The 17787-nt window shown below is 38.1% G+C and overlaps 1 protein-coding gene across 7 annotated transcripts in view; it reads right to left on the bottom strand.

The window, feature by feature from the left end:
* The window catches only part of GABPB2 (GA binding protein transcription factor subunit beta 2), a 44986-nt gene that overhangs the window by 21733 nt on the left and 5466 nt on the right, over nucleotides 1-17787 (bottom strand). For 5 of the 7 annotated variants that reach the window (XM_081307033.1, XM_081307034.1, XM_081307031.1 and 2 more), the window contains exons 2-5: nucleotides 16669-16808; nucleotides 13611-13778; nucleotides 12856-13050; nucleotides 8389-8539 (exon numbers count right to left, since the gene is read on the bottom strand). In XM_081307033.1, coding sequence (XP_081163159.1) covers nucleotides 8389-8539; nucleotides 12856-13050; nucleotides 13611-13778; nucleotides 16669-16776 — 622 coding nt within the window. In that variant the 5' untranslated portion in view covers nucleotides 16777-16808. The remainder of the gene's footprint in view (nucleotides 1-8388; nucleotides 8540-12855; nucleotides 13051-13610; nucleotides 13779-16668; nucleotides 16809-17787) is intronic. The other 2 variants (XM_081307036.1, XM_081307037.1) reach the window with 1 other exon arrangement.

The raw sequence follows: 17787 nt of genomic DNA, 5'->3' as shown, positions 1-17787 counted from the left end.
AGACTGAGACAGGAGGATTTTGAGTTCAAAGCCAGCCTCAGCAATGGCAAGACACTAAACAACTCAGTGAGACCCTGCCGGGGAATATGGCTCAGTGGCTGAGTACCTGAGTTCAATCCCTGGTACAAAAAAAAGAAAAAAAAAAAAAAAAAGAAATCAATTATCTGTAAAATACTTAAGGAGGGGCTGGGGATATAGCTAATTTAATAGAGTGCTTGCTTCATGCACAGGACCTGGGTTCAATCTCCAGTACCCCCCCCCCACACACACACACAAAACCAACTTAAGGAAATCCCTCTTTTTTTTGTTGCTGTTTTGTTTTTTAATATTTATTTTTTAGTTTAGGTGGATACAATATCTTTATTTTACATTTATGTGATTCTAAGGATCGAACCCAGTGCCTCATGCATGCTAGGCAAGCACTCTACCACTGAGCCACAATCCCAGCCCTGCTGCTCTTTTTTTTTTTTTTTTTTTTAAAGAGAGAGTGAGAGGGGAGAGAGAAAGAGAGAGAGAGAATTTTTTCAACATTTATTATTTTTTTTAGTTCTCGGCGGACACAACATCTTTGTTTGTATGTGGTGCTGAGGATCGAACCTGGGCCGCACACATGCCAGGCAAGCGCACTACCGCTTGAGCCACATCCCCAGCCCCCCTGCTGCTCTTTTTGATACTAGGGACTGACCCAGGGGTACTTTACCACTGAGCTACATCCAGAGCCCTTTTTTATTTTTGGAGCTTAGGGCCTTCGTAAATTGCTGAGGCTGGCCTTGAACCTGTGATCTTCCTGCCTTAGCATATGACACCTTACCTGGCAAGGAAACCCCTATATATTCCTTATAGAAAATCCTTCCATAGAGCAAAGAATTAATTCTTTTTTCTCTCCTTCTCAGTACTAGGAATTGAACCCAGAGCCTCATGCATCATAAGCAGACACTCTACCACTAAACTACATCCCCAGCCGTTTTTATTTATTTTGGGATAGTCCCCTAAATTGCCCAGGCTAGTCTAGAACTTGGGATCCTCCTGCCTCAGCCTTAACAGTAGTTGGACCTACAGGTGTGAACCACCACAAATTAAGAATCTCTCTCTCTCTCTCTCTTTTTTGAAGTAACTAATTTAGGTACTTTTACTGGATTATAAATTTGCATTTCGGATATTTTCCTTTAAGAGGTAAATTGCTGGCCTAGAGCCAGTCTCCCTCTCTCTGCCCACACCTGGCCTACTCTGCTCTACTGAGTATATTCATTCTACTTTATGGACTGTTATTTTTAGCTTCATTAAATCTATGCATTTTCTGTCCAAAATGATGATGATGATGATGATGATGATAATAATAATAGAGGTGAATTGATTGTTGCTGGATATGCCAGCACATGCCTGAAATCCCAGTGACTCAGGGGGCTGAGGCAGGAGGATTCCAACCAGCTTGAGCAATTTAGGGAGGCCTTAAGTAATTTAGTGACACCCTGTCTCAAAATAAAAAATAAAAAGGGCTGGGAATGCAGTACCAAAAAAAAAAGAAGAAGAAGAAGAAGGTGAATTGCTTATGTACTATTCCTCACAAATGCACACCATCTTACTGTTTTTGGATGCTAATTGTGGAAGTTGTAATGAGGATGGAGATACTGATGATACACCAATTTTTATTCTAATTCTCTCATAAAATACCCGGAGAACTAAGTGGTCCAAGTTCAAACATAACAATCCACTCAATTTTCCCTCAATAGGCTCAATATCTTAACCCAATTGAAATTAAAAAGAAATAATGCAGGGTTGTAGCTCAGTGGCAGAGCACTTGCTTCACACATGTGAGGCACTGGGTTTGATCCTCAGCACACATAAAAATAAATAAACAAAATAAAGATATTGTGTCCATGTATAACTAAAAATATATTTAAAAGAGAAACAATGCAAATTACTTCTTTAGACTTATCCTGTGAATTATAAGAAAATAAATACTTTATTGTTCAAGTTTTTTTGGGGGGTGGGGATAACTGGGGATGGAATCTTGGGGTGTTTTATCACTGAGCTAACATCCCCAGCCCTTTTAAGTTTTTTACTTTGAGACAGAGTCTTGCTAAATTGCTGAGGCTGGCTTTGAATTTCTGGTCCTCTGTCTCAGCCTTCTGAGTTGCTGGGATTATAGGCATGGGCCATTGCACCCCATTTGTTCAAGAATATTAATTACTTCTTGGTTTTTATTTTATAATTTTTTTTAGTTGTAGATGGACACAATACCTTTATTTTATTTATTTATTTATTTTTAATGTGTTGCTGGGGATCGAACTCAGTGCCTCATGCATGCCTCATTGAACTCAGTGCCCCATACTCTGCCACTGAACCACAACCCCAGCCCATACTTCTTGGTTTTGTTTGTTTGTTTGTTTTTGGTACCAGGGATTGAACCCAGGGGTGCTTAACCACTGAGCCACATTCCCAGGCCTTTTTCATATTTTATTTAGAGATAGGGTCTCACTGAGTTGCTTAGGGCCTCACTAAGTTGCTGAGGCTGGCTTTGAACTCACAGTTTTCCTGCCTCAGCCTCCCAAGCCTCTGGGATTACAGGCATGTGATACCCTGTCTGGCTATGAATGCTAATTACTTCTTTCTCCTCGATATAATATCCAGATGAGTGTGGTAGCACACGCATATAATCCCAGATACTTTGGGAAAGTGAAGCAGAAGGATCTTAAATTCAAGGCCAACCTTGAAATAAATAAATAAAAAGGGGTGGAGATGTAGCTCAGTTGTAGAGTACTCCTGGGTTCAATCCTCAGTACAAAAAAAGAACATAGAAAAAAGAAAAAAAAAAAGATCCAACTTCAATAGAGTGGTTTTTATTACCTATTCAGAACATGGTTACATAAATAAACTCTTCAGACCAGGATTTAGGAAGGTGTAAGCCAGGCAATCCCAATGAGTTAATGAAAATTAGAATCTGAACAATTAAGTAACTTGTCAAGGTCATACAGATAATAACTGTCAGAGCCTAGATTAGAACCTATGTCATCAGAGTCCAATGAACCAATACAATACAAAGCTATTTATATGTGACTTTAGAATGTATTTTATGATGAGGAACAGGAAATTCATCTTCATGGGTTGTTTTTTTCCTCTGATTAATGTTTAAATTAATCTGCCTTCCCAAATCTCTGCAGTTTGATGGTGGCACTGAGAATGACTGATATTCTTAGTCACAAATGGCTCTTTTTTTTTTTTTTTTTTGGTACCAGGGATTGAACTCAGGGGGACTTAGCCACTGAACCACATCCTGAACCTTTTTTATTTTATTTTTTTGTAGTGCTGGGGAATAAACCCAGGGCCTTGTACATGCGAGGTAAGAACTCTACCAACTGAGCTATATCTCCAGCATCCTCTGAGCAATTTAAAAAAAATATTTATTTTTTAGTTTTTTTTTTTTTTTTTTTGGTGGACACAATAACTTTATTTTATTCTTATGTGGGGCTGAGGATTGAACCCAGTCCTTATGCATGCCAGGTGAGCGCGCTACCACTTGAGCCACATCCCCAACTCCTGAGCCATTTTTATTTTTTCCATTTATTTTTAATAACACATTTATTTTATTTATTTATTTTTATGTGGTGCTGAAGATTGAACCCACAGCTTCATGCATGTTAGACGCACACTCTACCACTGAGCCACAACCCCAGCCCTTTTATTTTTTGAGACAGGGTCTCATTAAGTTGCTCAAGGCCTCGTTAAATTGCTGAGACTGATTTTGAACTTACAATCTTCTTGCCTCAGCCTGCTGAGCTCTGGGATTACAGGTGTGCATCACTATGTAAGGCACAAATGGAAAATTTGAAAGCAAATTTTGCAATATGGATTTTGGTATCAAAAAGATCCTCTAAAAGCATTAATACCATCATATTCTCTCTCTCTCTCTTTTTTTTTCCTATAATACTTAGGGTGAAACCCAGGGTCCTCTACTACCAAGTAGAGCCACTTCTGTTTTTCATTTTGAGATAGGGTCTCCCTAAATTGCCCAAGCTGTCTTTGAACTTGCAATCTTTCTGCTTAGCCTTCTGAATTGCTGATATTTACAGGCATGCACTACTGTGCCTATTGTGTCCAGCTAATTCTTTAATCCTTTTTTCTTTAAAATATGGAATGCTTCATAAATTTGCTTGTTGTCCTTGCATGGAGGCATGTGCTGCCAAAGTGAGGACTAATTCTTTCTTTTTTTTAATATATATTTTTTAGTTGTCAATAGACCTTTATTTTATTTATCTACTTATATGAGGTACTGAGAATAGAACCCAGTGTTTCTTCACACATGCCAGGCAGGCTCTCTACCACATTATGCAATATTATTATCCAATATTATTGGATAATCCCAGCAGGTAGGGAGGCTGAGACAGGAGAATCGCGAGTTCAAAGCCAGCCTCAGCAACAGTGAGGTGCTAAGCAATTCAGTGAGTCCCTGTCTCTAAATAAAATACAAAATAAGGCTGGGGATGTGGCTCAGTGGTCAGTGCCCCTGAGTTCAATCCCTGGTACCATAAATAAATAAATAGAAATTATTGGATGATGAGAAAGGAGAAGCTGTCCAAAAAAAAAAAAAAAAAAAAAAGAGAGAGCGAGAGAGAGAGAGAGAAATACTCAATTGAATAACAATCTAAATTTGTCTTGTATCTTCTTTTGTACCAAATAAGCATTGGGTAGGTTAACCAGATAAAAGAGGGTAGAATTGCTTCATAAGTAAGATATCATAGGGAGGTCAGCTCTTAACATGGTGATTTAGACACTTAAATTTATAGTTGTCAAAAAAGAGAGAAAAGAAGAGCAGGTGTGCCAACAGCTACATGACAAATAGAATGCTGGCCCAAGGGAATCAGGGAAAAAAACCTTTATTCTGAATAAGTTAAACTTTTGTTATCATTCCTAATCAAGATTTGGAGAATGTCAGCGGTTAGACTAAAGACCAACTCTAGCTCTATTCTCATGTTTGTGAAGAAATAATCTCATTGGCTTCTAAAGGCTTTTGGATTATAAAAGTATTTGTTCTAATCAGTGTGACCCAAACCACTATAAATCCAAAAGTTGCTGGGTGTGGTGGTGCATTCCTATAATCCCAACAATTTGGGAGGCTGAGATAGGAGGATCCCAATTTTGAAGTCAGCCTAGCAACTCAGCAAAACTCTATCTCAAAATAAGAAATAAATAGAACTGGGGAGGGGCTGGGGTTGTGGCTCAGAGGTAGAGAAGTCACCTAGCATGCGTGAGGCACTGGGTTCGATCCTCAGCACCACATAGAAATAAAATAGATGTTTAAATATTAAAAAAAAAAAAAAAGAACTGGGGATGTGTATACTAGTAGAATGCCACTGGATTTAATCCCTAGTATCACCAAAACCAAACCAAAACAAAAAATTAGTCATGCATGGATATTGGCAGAGCTCAAGACTCAGAAGAATTCAAAGGAACTTAAAATCAGGTTGAATACTGAGTATCCCCCCCAAAAAAACCCGAAAGTCTATAAATGTTCTGATTTCATGTATGTGTATATTTAAGCCAAATGTTTTGAATCATTTAGCTGAAAGCAAAATGATTTAAAACAATCAATAGCCTATAAAAATGAAGGTCACTATTGCCCCCTTGTGGGCATGACAGAGTCAACCTTCATTGAGAAGTTATAATTTATTTCATTTAACAGCTGTTATTTTGAAGACCTTGTTAAAAAAAGGACATTGAAATATAAAATCTCGGGCTGGGGATGTGGCTCAAGCGGTAGCGCGCTCGCCTGGCATGCGTGCGGCCCGGGTTCCATCCTCAGCACCACATACCAACAAAGATGCTGTGTCCGCTGAGAACTAAAAAATAAATATTAAAAATTCTCTCTCTCTCTCTCTCTCCTTCCTCTCTCACTCTCTCTTTAAAAAAAAAAAAGAAATATAAAATCTCAGTCTCAACAACCTCATAAAGTTGGAATTATTATATTCAAATTTTACAGATATGTAAATGGCCACAGAGAAGTTTTTCAGAGGTCAAGAGAACACAGTACTGATTTCAAAAAAATCTGTCCATATTATGTACATGCTTCTTCTATTTTACCAGATTGCTGCTCAATAGTAGTATCTCATTCAACAATGTTCCTTTGATGTTATACAAATTTAACTGGAAATTCAGTTATTTATCTACAGTTTTTATTTAGTTATTTATAGTTTCCCAGACTGGATTCAAATGTAATCATCTTCCTATCTTAAACTCTCTGGATTTACACAGGTGTGTGCCACTGCACCAAGCTTATTTATTTTTAAATGAAAGTCAGAAACAGAAAAAGAATGGGGGCTGGAGATGTGGCTCAAGTGGTAGCGCACTCGCCTGGCATGCGTGCGGCCCGGGTTCGATCCTCAGCACCACATACAAACAAAGATGTTATGTCCACCGAATACTAAAAAAATAAATATTAAAAAAAAAAAAAAAGAAACCAAGAGACAATTGGAAAACTTATTAAAATTAGAATATGAAATCAGGTGTGGTAGTGTATACCTGTAGTGACTCAGGAGGCTGAGGCAGGAGAATTGTAAATTTGAGGCAAGCCTCAGCAATTTACTGAGGCCCTTAGCTAGACCCTGTCTCAAAATAAAAAAATACAAGGGCTGGGGATGTAACTCATTGGTAAAACAACTCTGAACACCCCTGGGTTCAATCCCCAGTATTAAAAAAAAAAAAAAAAAAAAAAAAACTTAAAGGACATAAGGACATAATTTCCAGCATTGAAAATAAATATTTGGGGTACTCTATTTTTTTGGTACCAGGAATTGAACCCAGGGGTGTTAACCACTGAGTCACATCCCCAGACCTTTTTTATATTTTATTTAGAGACAGGATCTTGTTGAGTTGCTTAGGACCTCCCTAAGATGCTGAGGCTGGCTTTGAACTTTCGATCCTTCTTCCTCAGCCTCCAGAGCCACTGGGATTATACTGGGCCCAGTATTTGCAGCACTTGTGCCCCTCCCAGGCGTGCTGCATTGGGAGTTCTGGGGCTTTTTTCTTTCTTTCTTTCTTTTTTAAATTTTTTTAGTCATTGATGGACCTTTATTTTATTCATTTATTTATATGTGGTGCTGAAAATTGAACCCAGTGCCTCAAACATGCTAGGCAAGAGCTCTACCACTGAGCTACAACCCCAGCCCCTCACCTTCCTTCTTAAAAATATTCCTGCTTGCTTGAAAGAAATAAAATATTTATAAAATGAGATGTTAAATTTGTTCCTTTTTAAATAGAAGTTTTTGTTTAAAACATGATGGTTTCAAAATATCAACACCAATACTTTTTTGTTTTTTTAAAAATATGCTCTCAATGGGCTGGGGTTGTGGCTCAGCGGTAGAGCACTACTCACCTAGCATGTGCAAGGCCCTGGGTTCAATCCTCAGCAACACATAAAAATAAATAGATAAATAAAGATATTGTGTCCAACCAAAAAATAAATATTAAAAAAAAAATGCTCTCAATGGAGCTGGGGTTGTGGCTCAGTGGTAGAGCACTCACCTAGCATGTGTGAGGCACTGGGTTTAATCCTCGGCACTACATATAAACAAATGAACAAAATGAAGATCCATCAATGTTTAAAACAATATTAAAAGAATATGCTCTCAAGAACAAATTAAGTCTCATACAATCACATGTATGTCTCTTTTGTGTGTGTGTGTGTGTGTGGTGCTGGGGATTGAACCCAGGCCCTTGTGCACACTAGGCAAGCACTCTACCAACTGAGCTAGATCCCCAGCCCACACACGTAGCTCTTTTATATCAGCAGTTCAACAGTTATTTATGTTTATTCCACTTTGTTATTACTTTAGGTTAAGAATGTTTATTTCCTTTAACAGTACCATATTGAGGCACCCTTATGTTTTCATTTTGGGGTCAGACATAAAGCTTCAATAGACAAATCTGTGGAATATTTTTCTTTTAACCTAAGTATTCATGTATAATCCCTATGTATGATCATCTCCTCCTCCAGAAAGAATAAGTGTCTTTGCTTTAAAAGCTTTTATTTGGGCAATATTTTATTTTAAAATATTTTTGCTGGGTTGGGGGTTGTAGCTCAGTGGTAGAGTGCTTGCCTAGCATGTGTGAGGCACTGGGTTAGATACTCAGCACCACATAAAACTGAATAAACAAAATACAGATATTGTGTCCATCTATAACTAGATTTTTTTTTTTTTGCTGCTGGGGACTGAACTCTGTGCCTCAAGCATGCTAGGCAAGTGCTCTATCTCTGAGCTACATCTCTATACCTGTTTGGAGAATATTTTAATAAAGAAGTGAATATCAGACAGAGTACTCATTCATCTCTAGGAAAACGAGGTTTTATTAATTTTTAAGTCTAAAATAAGTGCCACGTTATGAGAACGTTACCTGAGGTTGTTTTGGTGTTGGTTGAAGAAACAAGGCTAGCAAGGTTAACAACCTCTCCTGAGGTGAAGATGAATGGGGCAGCCACAGTCACAGGGTTAGGCACAGAGTCTGCTCTCTCGGGATGAGCATTCCCCTGATTCTGCATTGCTTCCTACCAAACAAAGCAGGATTCAAAGTCAGGACACTTATTAGCTTTAGTTATAGGAATAGTACAAACCCCCTCCTCATGCTCTGTCAAGCAGAACTAGTTCTGCGTGACAATGTCCCAGGGAGTGCAGAGTTTTCATCAAGACTGCTTTTGTTTGTTTGTTTTTGTTTTGTTTCTCTCAAACCACAGCAACAGAGATGTTAGATTGCTTTCCCAAGCTTGTTTCTTTCTTTTTTTTTTTTTTTTTAGAGAGAGTGAGAGAGGAGAGAGAGAGAGAGAGAGAGAGAGAGAGAGAGAGAATTTTTTAATATTTATTTTTAGTTCTCGGCGGACACAACATCTTTGTTGGTATGTGGTGCTGAGGATCGAACCCGGGCCGCACGCTTGCGAGGCGAGCGCGCTACCGCTTGAGCCACATCCCCAGCCCCGCTTGTTTCTACTTGAGAAAAGCAGAGGTATTTTATTTGCAAAAACTCATAGATAATTCCCTTATCCTCTCTGGATCTTTTTTTTTTAAACTTAAAAAAAAAGGAGGGGAATTGGTCTGAATAGTCTATAAAATAATTTATAGCACCAATATTCTCTGATCAATTATCTACAAGACAATGTGGTAGCAGGAAATCCCTGTAGAGAACTTACAGAGAAAAAATATTCTCTAGAGTTTTGTCCAACTACTTGTTCCATTCTGCCATTGAATAAATCCCTAAGGGACTATATAACGAGCAAATAAATGAGTGCCAGATTTTAAAGTTGAGTTCCATATGCTGTACTTTTGCTTCCATAGATCTTGGTGAAAAAGTAGCTTGTCATTATATTTTATTTTTTAAACTTCAGAAGTTTTTTACAAACATGATCACCACTAAAAAAGTTCACTTATGAAAAGGCTCTAAATAAGAATTGAAAGTCGAAGAAGAGAAGTCTTTGGGGAGTCATTTGTCAGGGAAAAAAAAACTGAAAATGCAGTAGAAATGGCTATTTTTCACATATAATGATCTCTTTGAGAAGAACTTCAATTGAAAAAGATTATCTGTTCTCTGAATACTGCTGAATTCCCTCTTCAGTACACCATCATCTATCCTCCACTGTTATTTCTTTAGTTGAAGCCCTCATTGGCTCCTGCCTGGCCTAAGGAAAGTCCCCTTATGGTGATTTAGCATTGTCTTCTCTCTCCAATCTGTGTGCCACATTCCAGTCATCTTTTAAAAACAAGATAATCTTATCAAATCCTCTATTTAAAAGCCCCTAGTGGGGGGCTAGAGCTGTGGCTCAGTGGTAGAGTGCTTGCCTGGCATGTGTGAAGTTCTGGGTTCCTTCCTTGGCACCACATACAAATAAATAAAATAAAAAATCCACTGACAACTAAAAACTATTAAAAAAAAAAAAAAAAAAGCACCAGTGGACCCCCAAGTGCCCACATAATTCAAACTCCTTCAAAGGTAACATCCTTATATTCAGAATCCAGTCTAATTCTCAAGCCTTAGCATCTGCCACTCCCAAACTACACTTCCCTTTACCCATTCTCTGGTCACACAGCTACTTTCTTTCTTTTTGGGTACCAGAGATTGAACCCAGGGGCATTAACCACTGACCAACATCCCCAACCCTTTTTATGTTTATTATTTTTATTTTTATTTATTTTTTAGTTGTAAATGGATCTTTTATTATATTTATGTATGTACATGTAGTGCTGAGGATGGAACCCAGGGCCTCACACACGACAGGCAAACGTTCTACCACTGAGCCACAATTCCAGCCCCCCTTTTTATATTTTATTTTGAGACAAGCTGTTGATAAATTGCTCAGGACCTAACTAAGTTGATAAAGCTGACTTTAACTTACCATCCTCCTGCCTCAGGCTCTCACTTTCTTGAACATTTTATGTTCTTTCACACCCCTGTCTTTATATCTGTCTTTATACTGGAGTTTGAGCCCAGGGCCTCACACATGCTAGGCAAGTGCTCTATTGCTGAGATGTATTTCCAGCACTTTTTTTTTTTTTTTTTTGCAGGGAGATGGGGGTGCTTTACTACTGAGTTATACCCTCAGTCCTTTTATTTCTTATTTTGTGACAGGGTCTTACTTTATTGCTGAGAGTCTCACTAAATTGCTGAGGCTATCTCAAAGTTGTGTTCTCCTATGTTAGCCTCTGGAATTGCTAGGATTACAGGCATGCACCACTATATCTGGCATTATTTTTTAAAAATTTGAGACAGAGTCTTGTGAAGTTGCTGAGGGTCCTGCTAAATTGCTGAGGCTGCCTGAAACTTGCACTCATGCTGCTTCTGCTTTCCAGGTCATCAGGATCACAGGCATGCACACTGCAACTGTCTTCAGCCCTTTTTTAAAAAAAGTTTTTATTTTGAGACAGTGTCTCGCTAAATTCCCCAGACTCCTGCCTCAGTTTCTGAGTAGCTGGGACTGCAATACTTCTGCGTCTTTGATTTGCTTTTCTTCTAGCCTAGAATGTAATTTTCTCGCTTCTCTATTTACTTCTTCAAAGCAGTATTTTACATATACTTTAATCCTTCCCTTAAAAATCATTGTACTCCTTACTTGCTAGATATTTTTTTATTTTGTAATATACTTATACATTATTTCCTGTCTTCATCTTTTTTTTTTAATATTTATTTTTTTAGTTTTAGGTGGACACAATATCTTTATTTTACATTTATGTGGTGCTGAGGATCTAACCCAGTGCCTCATGCATGCTAGGGAGCGCTCTACCACTGAACCACAACCCCAGTCCCTGTCTTCATCTTTAACATGTTGTGAACATAAGGACAAGGTCATGTCCTATTAATTTTGGGGGTGTATGTGTGTGCTGACACTTTTTTTAATTAGTTCTAATCAGTTATACATGACAGCAGAAAGCTTTTTGATTCATTGTACACAAATGGAGTGTCCTATTAATTTTTACATCCCCATCTTAGTGTTCCTTTTATATACAAATACTGACTTAAGAAATTAATGGATAAAGCTGGCATGGTGGCTCACATCTGTAATCCCAGCGGCCTGGGAGGCTGAAGCAGGAGGATGGCAAATTCAAAGCCAGACCCTGTCTCTAAAATACAAAATAGGGCTGGGAATGTGGCTCAGTGGTTGAATGCCCCTGAGTTCAATCCCCAGTGGGACGGAGGGAGAGAGGGAGGGAGGGAGGGAGGGAGGGAGGGAGGAAGGAAGGAAGGAAGGAAGGAATAAATTTTTGAATTTGAGTTGAGATGATTTCCTTATCACCCAACATGTGTTAGAGCTATATACTATCACACATCAATTGATAAACATTCAGAAAATAAAAAGTGACTTTTAATATTGTCTAAAGTTAAGTTTAGAAAGGAAATTTTTCTGGAAGGCGAAGGCAGGAGGACTATAAGGACTGTAGGGCAGTTTGGGACTTAGGAAGACCCTGTCTCAAAATATAAAAATAAAAAGGTTTGGGGATATGGTTCAGTGCTAGAGCATCCTTAGGATCAATCCCTAGTACCAAATTTTCATGGAGAGAAAAATGAAATTTAACAGAATATTTTTGAACAAAGAATGATTCAAAAATCAGGAAAGCCTCAGAACCAAAGGTTCAGGGAATTCTGCTCTACAACATGGGCAGTAAGTATTCCCACAACATTTTTCTTTAATCATCATGAATAATTCAATAATTTATGGACTGTTTTGTTAAAGTTTTTTTTTTTTTAGTTGTTGATGGACCTTTATTTTATTTATGTGTGGTGCTGAGAATTGAACCCTGTGCCTCACACATACCAGGCAAGTGCTCTACCAGTGCTACAGCCCCAGCCCCATTATTATTATTATTATTTTAAAGAGACTAATGACACCGAGTCACAGATTGAAACACATTGGAAGTACTACCTTGATAACATGGGGAAAATTCAGTTTTGTGGTTTATTTTTTGATACCAGGAACTGAACCTAGGTGCTTAACCTTTGAACCACATCCTCAACCCTTTTTATATTTCATTTAGAGACAGGATGTGGCTAAATTGCTTAGGGCCTCCATAAATTGCTGAGGCTGGCTTTGAACTCACAATCCTACTGCCTCAGGCTCTTAAATAGCTGAGATTACTGGCATACACCACTGTTCCCAGCAAAAATTCAATTTTAGGGCTGGGATTGTGGCTAAGCGGTAAGAGCGCTCATTTAGCACGGGCAGGACCTGAGTTCGATTCTCAGCACCACATAAAAATAAAGGCATTGTGTTGTGTCCATCTCTCTTAAAAAAAATTTTAATTTTAGAGCAACTTCCACACACACACAAAAAAACCTTAACTTTAATTAATGTATATTCTGAGAGTATAAAAAAAGACATACCTGAAGGATGACCAAAATCTCAGCATTGTTCTTCTCCAGGGCTATGTCAAAGGCAGATTTATCGAATTTGCTGAAAGCATGGACATCAGCTCCATATTTGATAAGTAACTCTACTACATCTCGATGGTGGTGCTCTGTGGCCCAATGCAAAGCTGTCATCTTCAGCATGTCCTTGGCATTCACATCTGCTCCATTCTGTCACAGAAAAGCAACTTTTTCAACAGAAACTGGTTATAGTAGCACAAGTGCAAGATCCCATCACCAAATAACAAGGATTTCCATAGAGATTACACATACTTAAACTGAGATCACATTTAAGAACTTAAACTGAGATCACATTTAAGAAATATAAAAGAGAAAAATGTTTCTCAAACTCTCCTGAATGCTGACAAGACATTATGGTTTCAATGACTGGGTCTTCTAAGAGACTCACTGGGAAATATTAACAGATGGGAGAGGAAGGGGTAAAGAAGAGATTATTGTTGCACTTATTAACAGAGTGCTGAGTGCCCAAAAAAACTGGCATAAGTATAGAGAATGACTGCAGAAAAGGAATAAAGAAAAATCAATAAAATCTGTTTAGACTTTAAAAAATTAGAAAACTCCTCATACCATGAATCTTGAAAGTGATGCAACTCAATGTTTTAAACCATCTACACTTAATCTTTCCCAGCTCAATTTCCTATCACTATTTAAGAAAACAGGGAGGTAGATGTCTTTTTTACAATATAGCTCCACCACTATTCTTGCTTTACCCTAACAAGCAGTTCCACGATGTGCGCATGTCCATCAGCTGCCGCCATGTGCAAAGGGGTCCTGTCCACTTTGGTCCGGGCATCCCTGCTAACGCCTGCTCGAAGAAGCACTTCTGCTGTGGAATAATGACCGTACTGGGCTGCAAGGTGGAGGGGTGATGTTCCAAGCTGTGGGAAAATAATACTCATTGAATATCTACTATGTGCAGAATCCTATAGCATTGATGGATTCATATGAAGAAGAGTTAAATCCTATGGTTCCTATCTTTGGAGAGAGAATCTAACTGGACAGATAGTGTTTAAGAAATAATTTAGCTTAAAAATTAATATACAAGCTGGGTGGGTAGCACACATTGTAATCCCAGTGGCTCAGGAGGCGGAGACAGGAGGATCTTAAGTTCAAAGCCAGCCTCAGCAATTACATGAAGCTCTAAGCAACTTAGCGAGACCCTGTCTCAAAATAAGAAATAAAAAGTGGTGAGGCTGTGGTTCAGTGATTAAGCACCCGTGAATTTAATCCCTAGTAACAAAACAAAACAACATAAAAATACAATAATAGTCATGCATGGTGGTGCACACCTGTAATCCCAGCAGCTCAGGAGGCTGAGGCAGGAGGATTGAGAGTTCAAAGCCAGCCTTAGCAAAGGCGGGACACTTAGGGGCACTGTATGTCAGTTGGTAGAGTGCTTGCCTAGCATGTACAAGGCCCTGAGTTCAATCCCCAGCACCCACCACACAAAAAAGACGAGGTACTAAACAGTAAGACCCTGTCTCTAAATACAATATAAAATAGGACTGGGAGGATGGGGCCGGGGCTCAGCAGTAGTGCACTTGTCTGGCATGTGTGAAGCACTGGGTTTGATTCTCAGCACCACGTATAAATAAATAAAAAATGATAAAGATCTATCAACAACTTAAAATAAATTTTTAAAAAATTTATAGGAGCCGGGCCGTAGATCAGTGGTAGAGCGCCTGCCTTGCACCTGTGAGGCACTGGGTGCCATCCTCAACACCATGTAAAAATAAAGATATTGTGTCCATCTACAACTAAAAAAACATATTTTAAAAAATCCCAATAATAATAATATACAAATATGCAGATAAATATACACCAATTAAATAAGTATGCAGTATAATGGCTATAAGTCAGGTAGATTTATCAGGTTAAGACTCTCTAAAGAGGGGAGAGGGGCTGAGGTTGTGGTTCAGTGGCAGAGTGCTTGCCTAGCATGTGTGAGGCACTGGGTTCGATTTTCAGCACCACATAAAAATAAATAAAGGTCCATCAACAACTAATATTAAAAAAAAAAAACTCCCTAAAGAACATTATTTTAAACAGGAAGAAGGTTTTTAAAAAATGCCAAGCATGGTAGTGAATGGCTATCCGGAGGTTGAAACAGAAAGATTCCAAGTTTGAGGCCACCTTCAGCAAAACCCTATATCAAAATTTAACAAAAATTAAAAGGGCTGGGAATGTAGCTTAGTGGTAAAGCGTCCCTGGGTTTAATTTCCAGTACTAAAAACAAAAAACAAAAGGATCAAAAAGAGCATTCTGAGCCAGGGATAGAGGAAAGGGCTAGACAGGTTCAAAACAATTCTTAAGAAAAGGGCAGAGACGAGTTACATGTGGAATTTGAGGTACAAATTTGGTTCGAATAGAGGTTTGTTGCTACAGTAAATAAGAATAAAAAGACTGATGAGATGAAAAGACCGATGAGGTAGAAATTTAGCAATACCATTCCAACAGCAATAAGCAAGACTGTGTCATCTCAAAATAAATCTTATATCAGCATCCATTTTGGAACTGAGATTTATTCCTTTGTGTGTGTGTTACACCCTTTATTTTAAGCCTGTTCAGTTTATTCTGTGTTTCCTATATATTCCACTTCTGTGCCTGACTGGATTTAATTCATATTGCTCTTTTCACATCTATTTATAGAAATGCTAATCTCAAAGGTTTCCTTTTCTGCCTTTTTATAAAGTGCTAAGAACCTGTTGGCCTCTGAAATTATGAATTAATAACCCCACAAGAGGTCACTCGCTCATCAAAATTGTTAAAATTATTCAGTGCTTACAAATATGTGAATGGTAAGAAGGCCCACAGGTCCTGGGTTCAATCCCCAGCACCAAAAAAAAAAAAAAAAAGGCCCACATTACAACTTCCGAAACATGCTGATCTCCAGGCGGGTTGTCTAGGCTCATTAAATTATACATTCCTAGCTAGGTGCAGCGGTGGACTCCTGTAATCCCAGTGACTCAGGAGGCTGAAGCAGGAGGATCACAAGCTTGATGTTAGCCTCCACAACTTAGTGAGACCCTGTCTCAAAATAAAAAATAAAAAGGGCTGGGGATATAGCTCAGTGGTAGAGTGCTCCTGGATTCATTCTCCATATTGAAAAAAATTACATCTTCCTCTTTAATGTTTTCCAAGAGTGGCCAGCAAAATGTAAAGACTCTTCCTTATGAACCAGGACATGTGAAAGGAAAGGAAAAGAAATACACCCTTGGGGATTGGCTGTGTAGTTCAGTGTCAGAGCACTTGCCAAGCATTCATAAGGCCTGGGTTGCATAAATAAATAAATAAATAAATAGAAATGTACTCTTATTAGGGGCTGAGGCTGGGGCTCAGTGGTAACGCACTTGCTTAGCATGTGTGAGGAACTGGGTTCGATTATCAGCACCACATATAAAATTTTTTTTAAAAAGGCTATTAACAACTGAAATAAAATGTACTCATATTCTCATTTTAACTTCTAGGTAATTATGAGGCCTACAACCCAAGAATACTTCAGAGAGAAATAAACCTTTAGGAAATACTTTAAAAAACATTACAGAAAATCACAAACATATAATACCTTATAATTACCACCTATATATCCCAGAGGAGACACTTTCAAATTGGAAAATTAAAAAAGAAAGCCACATATTCAGGTAAGATAAAGAAAATAAAATGAGGAAGAAAGAGAATGAAGAAAAATAAATAATGTCTGTTTGGCCTTTAACAAAAAATATTGGTAAGGCACACTTTGAATATAAGAGACCTTTCTGCTAAGCTTACCCAGTCTGTGGTAAATGGGGCACCATTTGCCATTAATGTTCTCACTTCATCATCTTGGCCTTTTCTTGCTGCTTCTAGCAACCTCTTCCCCAAGTCCACCAAAGACATCTTTATGCATAAGAGCAAAACTTTTCAGGTAGCTATAATTCAAACACAAGGAAAGCTGCCTGTAAAATGTTTTTAGAAGACTTTTTATACTTGAATATACATATGATACATCTCATTAACTGGTAGGACTCTTCTATCATCTTAAGCAATTAGATATTTGGGAAAGTTTTAGGCACTGAATGACAATTCCCTCCCTTTTAATCTCCAGAAAAACTTTGGAAATATAACCAATATACTCTATACATACTTTCTAATATAGGGAATCAAAAAATAACATTTCATACTCTTGAAATGACCAATGGTAGAATATTATTATTTAAAAAAAATTTTTTAGTTGTCAGTGGAACTTTATTTATATGCAGTGCTGAGATTCGAACTCAAGGCTTCACACATGCCAGGCAAGCACTCTACCACTGAGCCACAACCCTAGCCCCAGTAGAATATTATTTTAAGGAATACAATATAAAGTAATAAAACATGAACTGATTTCCAGGCAGGGACAAAGAAGTGTGCCTATATGTGAAATTGCTGCTTGATGGAAATCATGGGATTCCTTATTAGCAATTAACAACTCTTTCTAAAGGTTTATAGATCTTTGGATGCCATAATGAAATAGGACACATCAAGATTTCTAAAATAAATTGCACTGTTAATTTTTCTCATCTGTGGTATAAAGATATAATGATGGAAGTTTACAAAAAGCAAACTTTCTGGTCAAACACTGATCTGCTTCTGGGCCTAATGGCATGCCTGTAATCCCAAGGACTTGGGAGGCTGAGGTAGGAGGATAGCAAATTTGAAGCCAGCCTCAGCAATTTGGTGAGACCCTGTCTCAAAAAATATATATTAAAAGGACTGTGGGGGGAGGGGTGTAGCTCAGTGGTAGGGTGTTTGTCCAGCATGTCCAAGGCCCTAGGTTTGATCCCCAGCATCATTAAAAAAAAAAAAAAAAAAAAAAAAAAAAAAAGGGCTGGGAATACAGCTCAGGGAATACAGCACCTCTGGATTTAA

This window comes from Spermophilus citellus, assembly GCF_964194105.1.
Source record: "Spermophilus citellus genome assembly, chromosome: 9".
NCBI classification, from domain to species: domain Eukaryota; kingdom Metazoa; phylum Chordata; class Mammalia; order Rodentia; family Sciuridae; genus Spermophilus; species Spermophilus citellus.
Note: the sequence above shows the minus strand (reverse complement) of the source record. Positions and strands in the feature narration are given on the sequence as shown.